Below are 6317 nucleotides of genomic sequence, written 5' to 3'. Positions count from 1 at the left end.
ATATTCTTGAATTGTGGACCAAGGGGCCAAACAAAATCCGCTAGAGGGCCGCAAATGGTCCCTGAGCCTCAGTTTGGACATCCCTGTGCGAAAAGATGATGAGGTAAATTCAGAAACGTTTTAGAAAATGTAATTGTTTATTTTACGAACATGAACAAAATGAGCAGCCAGAACATATTTCATCAGATCTTCCTCAGGCAGAGAACACGAAACGTTTAGCATCAGATATCCTGTTAGGATGGAAAACATGCAGAGCTAATGTAAAACACATCATCAGTGTGTGCAGGAAGCAGTGGAGCTTCATCTTCTCAGAGTAAATCATGTGCCATTATGCACAGAAATGAGATTTATGGTTAACAGAAGTAAATCCAGAGATCCTGTCTGAGGCGTTTAATCAGATCCTTTTAAATAACATCCACAATAATAACGAACACAAACTGGAAACAGAAAATTTTAACAGCTTAAGTTTTAAATAGTCATAAATATGGGTTCAGTGTGTGGATCCTAATCGGGTCGGATCAGGACTCTGGTCTCACAGATCCAGCGGTTCTTCATGTAGCAGCTGCTTTTGGCCCAGTTGGAGGAACGGTTGAGATGCGGGTTGATTAAACTACAGGAGAGTCGATTCGCAGCGTCTTCCGTCGACCAGAAGCTGAAGAGTGAAAACACATGGAGTCACTCCGGTTCTGCTCAAACCCGAAACTCTTCAACCGGCTGCTTGTTTTAGCCAGCGAATCAGAAGAGATACCTTCTGTAATGCTGCATCTCTTTATGCCATTTGAATGAACAATTATCAGGGCTGAAACCAATAATCAACCAAAAGCCTTTTAATCCATTAGATTAAAAGAAAAATAACCAAACTATCAAATTAATTTTGTAAAAAAGAAAATAAATAAATTGGTATAAATTAACTGAAATTGTTTGAAGTTGATTAATTTTCTGATTTAGAGTTTGGAGAAAATATTTTTACCTCACTGACAACAACACTGAGGAGCCAAATTATCCTGTGCAACCATTTTCAAAAGGTTTTAAGCAACAATTTTCTTAGAGGTCTTTAATTTTCACGGTGAAGCAGGAGGAGATGAGTGACGATTTCATCACCTCCACTTTTCACCTCCTGCTTATGAAACTGCTGAGGATATTTCAGTGGCTCCCGGAGGTGAAAGGAGGAAATTGGGAAATGCAGAAGTTTTTCTTGTGTTTGCGTTGACGCTTACGTCACAGAGAGGTTCCGGCCGTCTGCCCACGTCCACACGTCCTCCTTGTCTTTCTTCAACCCGATCCAGTAGCCGTGATTATTGTCGTTGTATTTTTCTGTTTTGTTGTTTATAAATTCCTGCATTTGTAATGAAAGGAGATTAAAAATCTTAAAAAACAAAACAAAACTGTGCCGTTTGTAAAGTTACACAGTAAAAAAATTATCAGCAAAATCATATTTTTACCACATAATTCCTACATTTATAAATTTCAGAGTTCTAAACTAAACATTTAATTCAAAAATTAAATATTTATAGGAAGCTCAATATTTAGTTTCCAACAAAATGTTTAAACTATTAAATATTTATTTTGTAGCTAAAAATTTAGATCCAAATTAAACATTTGATTTGCTAGCTGAATATTTAGTTCAAAACTAAATGCTTTTTTCTAAGTAAACATTTAATTTCCAAACTAAATATTTTAAACTAAATATGTAGCTCACACCTATTTATTTAGCATGCTAGCTGAATATTTAGGGCTAAATTATATAATCTGTAAATATACAATTTATACATTTTATAATAAATATATAATTAAACTAAATTAATGTATAGCTTAATTTTCAAACTAAATATTTAGCATGCAAACGAAACATCTAGGTTCCTTGCTAAATATTCATGTCATTGCTAAATATTTAGGTCTAACTGAGATGGACAATAAATTAGTTTACCGATAAGCGGAAGTGGAATTTCAAAATAAAAGCTTGGTTTCTACGACTTAAAAAAACATTTTGTACAGGTCAACATAACCAAGGTTTTATTTTGATATTTCACTTCCGCTTATCGGCAAACTTGTTTACATATCAGCTAAATATTTAGATTGAAACTAAAATATTAGGTTGGCAAAATAAATATTTAATTCAGAGTTAGATATTTAATTAGAAAACTAAAAATTTAGGTCATGTCTGAAATTTTTTTGGGGAACAAAACATTTAGCTTCCTCACTAAATATCGAAATTGAAAGCTAAATATAATAGCTTGTAAATTTAATATTTTAGTTTGAAAATCTTACATTTATAGATGTAGGAGAAACTGGATGAAAATCTGACTTATGAAAAACATTTTTTCTCTGTTAAATCAAAGCATTGCTGTTATTTTTTACTGTGTAACGTTAAAACGACATCCCATATAGAAATAATGAAAAATGTAACAGTTAAAAAAACGTTGGATGTGTTTGTTAAAATCTTTACCTGCTCCTCCTGGCTGTCGATCACCGCCAGCTTTGCTTTCTCTTTCACACAAAACTCCTGGCTTGCTCCCGGTTTTCCAGTTCTTGCTGAACTCGTCTTTTGTAAACAGGTAACAGTTTGACTGAAACATCGCCCAGTCGTTCGGGCAAGGCTTACACTCTGTAAAACATAAATAAAAGCTCCAGATGCCTAAAGGCTGTAAAACATTTAGCAGTAATGGTCTATTAAACCAGTATCTTCTAACGTTTCTGTGGGCAGCGTTCAGCAGCAGGGAAGTTGTCGTAATCGAGGATGACGTCCAGAGTCCAGTTGAGTCGGTTTCTCTCTCGGTGCAGATCTGCTGTTCGTCTCTGTAAAGCTGCTCTCACCGCCTCCAGTTGCAGACTCTGCTCTGCTAAAACGCCCATCTGTCTCCTCTGCCGTGTGTGACTGCAGTCAGGTGTTTAAAATGTTTTACCTGCACAGGTAGAAGCTCAGAGAAACAAACAGACTTACAGACACTGAGGACGATGATGGCCAGGAGCAGGATGAAGCAGATCATCCCCAAAAACAGCAGAGGGAGAAACCGAGCTCTCTTTTCATTTTCTATGAAAACAGATCAATAAAAAGTCAAAATCTTTCAGTTTTAATACATAGTTCCTGCAAGTCTGAACTGGAAGTGATCCGCGCCATTTTGGTAGGCAAAGCAAACAAAACTGAATAATTGAGACGACAAAAAGAAAGTATCAACACTCTGGACCAATGTGCAAGAGAAATATACATCAACAAAACGGCTGCTGTTGGGATCGACCCATTAGAAAAGAAGATATAAAATATATATCTTCTTTAAAGTATATAAAGAAGTTAATAGTGGACATTCATCGCATTTCTAAAGGATTTACACACAGAAGCCAAAAATTATACTCTAGTACTATAGCACTACTTCAAGTAAAAGTAAAAAGTACAGAGTAGTAAAAGTACTCCTAACCGTACATTTTTAAAAAGTTGCTCAAGTAAAAGCAAATAGTCACATTTGATGTGGGAACTCTTTGTGTGGTCGGCTACATGCTAGCAGGTAAACGCTGCATTAGCTAAGCTAACTTTGCCAGTAACTGTTCCAGTAAACATCACTGAGTTTATCCTCGTGTGACACAGAGGTGGGAAAACGTCTCAACAGTTGTAATGCACTCGGATGTTTAGAAAGGAGAGGCGAGAGCTAAACTTGTCTTATTTATTGTTTTCATAGCAACCGCCTGCCAAAATGGCTGCCAGTTCATGGAAGTGACGTCACACGGGGACCTGTTATGATCGGGTGTGTTTCCTGCGTCTCCTCCTCTGTCTTCACCTCATCGTAAATTATTTCTTTGAAGCTCGATTTTTCTAAGAAAACAAACAAACAGAAAACAAAACAATAATATATAAATGTTTGACTTTTTGTTTTAAAATGTTTAAATTTTTCTGTCATTTACATATTTTTTGTTCTCTAAAACCTAAAAAACACGGTGTTTGTTTTAGGGATTAATAACTGATGTGAAATGTAGAAAATAACTTTAAAGGAAGAACATTCTGACTGTGGCTAAAGCTTTGCTGTGGTTTATGTTAAATTTCAGTCTTTTGTTGAAAATCGCTTCCCAGTGTCATTTGATTCTCTTCCAGCCAATGTCCGACCCCTTTTACTCTTAAAGCTGCTCATTTTTAACTAGAAAATAAGATTTTTTTGGGAAATAAGGATACAGATCAATACATTCTGAAGGAAAACTTTAATTTCTTTTTCTTTCTGAATGATAAAGTATGGGAAAAAATCAATAAACTAATAAATCAATGTAATTTGAAATATCAGTGAGAAGGCAGTGAGTGGGCAGAATCCAGATGTGATGAGAAATAACTCCAGTTATTTTTGGAACAGAAAGAGGAGCTGCCATCGTTCATCCAGTGTGCTGCGGGTTGAAAACCTCACATGAATGACGAGCCATTTGTTTCTACCTGCCATGGAGAAATGACGGTTTCAAGAGGTGTGACGCTTCTGTAAAGGTGTCAGTCTGAGCTGCGAAATGTGCAAAAAGGCAAATTTCTAAAATGATTTAGAGAAAGACGAGAATGAGCCGATGGAACCAAAGGTTTATTACCGCCAAAATATAAATGTGTAGATAAAAAAAGGATCAAATTTCTGCCAAAAAACTGAAATTTTGAGATTAACCTCAGACATTGTCGAAAAAAACATAAAAATTTCTGAGCTCCATTCTGAGCTAACATTCAGTTTAAAATTCAATCTTGACATTCATTCAGAAATGTTCTTGAAAAATGTGGACATTTTTGCAGAATCTTTCATCTGTGTTGATCCTGACACGGAGAGGAGCTCCTCTGAATCTGCAGGTGGCGATCAGAGATCATCATGGCGAATTACCTGCAGCACCTGAAGTTATGCAGGTAATGATGTCAGAAGTGATCTTGTTATATTAACTGTTACTACAAAGAAAAACGTTTTGCTCTGTTTATGAGGATTATATCAGGAGAAAATAAATGCTTTTCTTGTTCTGTGTTGAATAATGTGTTTTTCTGCTGCTCATGTTTCTGCAGACAGAAATGAGAAGGAAATAAATGACTCAGTAATGATGCATTCGCTGAGCTCAGACTGGAGAGACAATTATAGCTCCCAATAAAACCAGTTGAGCTTTACTGGGAGGTGACCAGTAAATAATTATTTCTGCCTTTTAATCAACAGAAGATGTTTGTGTTCATCCTAATAAGAAGTTTAGTTGTAAAACTCAATAGATGATAAAATAGCAGTGTTCTCTCTTCAGCTGTTATTTTAAACGTTAGTCACTGCTGTGTTGAACGAATATAAAACCAATCTTACCTGAGCCGATCTGTGTGGAGACACCATTAGTCTTAAAAGTCACGTTTGCATAGTTCAGTTCTTCTCCATGATTAAAAACCGTTTAATCCTGGAGTCAGATAAAGTTAAATCTCCGCAGAGACGCTTCAGTCTGAGTGTTTTCAAGCTCTGAGTGGAGACAGGATGTTCACTTCTGCTTTTCAGACAAAGTTATGAAACCAAAGAGGGAAATTTAGACGAAATGTTCATCAGAGACCAACTGGGAGGGAAGAAGCTGTTTCTGGTGACGCTGGCCTGAAGGGAAAAACGGTTTGTGTCCAGGATGTGGGGGGTCTGCAGAGATGTGACCATTTTACAGACCTCATGATGATTCTCTCTGCAGAGAGGATTGTAATAATCACCTTCATTACATTAAACTACTTTCTTCCATTTCATCTTTCTTTTAAGTTCTAATTGGTTGGTGGTCAGAGGCTTCTTTAGATGTGCTGCAGCACAGACCTCTACAGAAGATCCTTCCATATATTCATCTATTAAAACTCTTTGCAGAAAGATGTCAGTTTGGTTGAATTCCTCATAATAAATTGAAAAACTGATTGAAAGCAGACTGGGAATCTTTGCTCAGACTTTTCTAAGTTTAGCTCAATAGTTTGAAAAGTGGATTTTATAGTTTCTTTATGAAAGTGATAACATGAATTTGCTTTTACAAAGCAACTTTATATAGTTTATGAAGTTGTTTTCTATAAAACCTCATATTTTTATAACTACAAAGCAAAAAACTGTAGTGATTTTTTTCTCAGATAAGAACTTGATGCTGTTTGAGTTTACTGTGGATTTTCTATAATTCAATTTTCAAATTTATACACTAATGTCCAAAAAGTTAGAATAATTGAATTTTCTTCTCATGAAATGTTTTTGATGGCATTCAGAGAAATAACAGGAATAACATAATGAAGAAGAAAAACACAAATTATTCAGAGTAATTCATTTATTTGTGCAGTTTTCCCAGCAGATTATTATTAGTATTGAAAACAGCTGCATTGCTAGTAAGTAAGTAAG

The 6317-nt window shown here is 35.5% G+C and overlaps 1 protein-coding gene across 1 annotated transcript; it reads right to left on the bottom strand.

Annotated features, from left to right (window-relative positions):
- Positions 1-334: 334 nt before the first annotated feature.
- On the bottom strand, positions 335-5358 carry LOC129353533 (natural killer cells antigen CD94-like; the record flags this gene model as incomplete). The annotated part of the gene is given in 8 exon segments (XM_055022885.1): positions 335-652; positions 1218-1336; positions 2447-2510; positions 2512-2605; positions 2691-2875; positions 2938-3031; positions 3725-3805; positions 5283-5358. Coding segments are annotated over 8 exon segments (861 nt in total), but the record flags the coding sequence as incomplete, so codon positions are not given.
- Positions 5359-6317: the final 959 nt, after the last annotated feature.

This window comes from Poeciliopsis prolifica, unplaced genomic scaffold (assembly GCF_027474105.1).
Source record: "Poeciliopsis prolifica strain line A6 unplaced genomic scaffold, Auburn_PproV2 SCAFFOLD092, whole genome shotgun sequence".
Classification (NCBI taxonomy): domain Eukaryota; kingdom Metazoa; phylum Chordata; class Actinopteri; order Cyprinodontiformes; family Poeciliidae; genus Poeciliopsis; species Poeciliopsis prolifica.
This window is presented reverse-complemented; position numbering and strand designations above follow the sequence as displayed.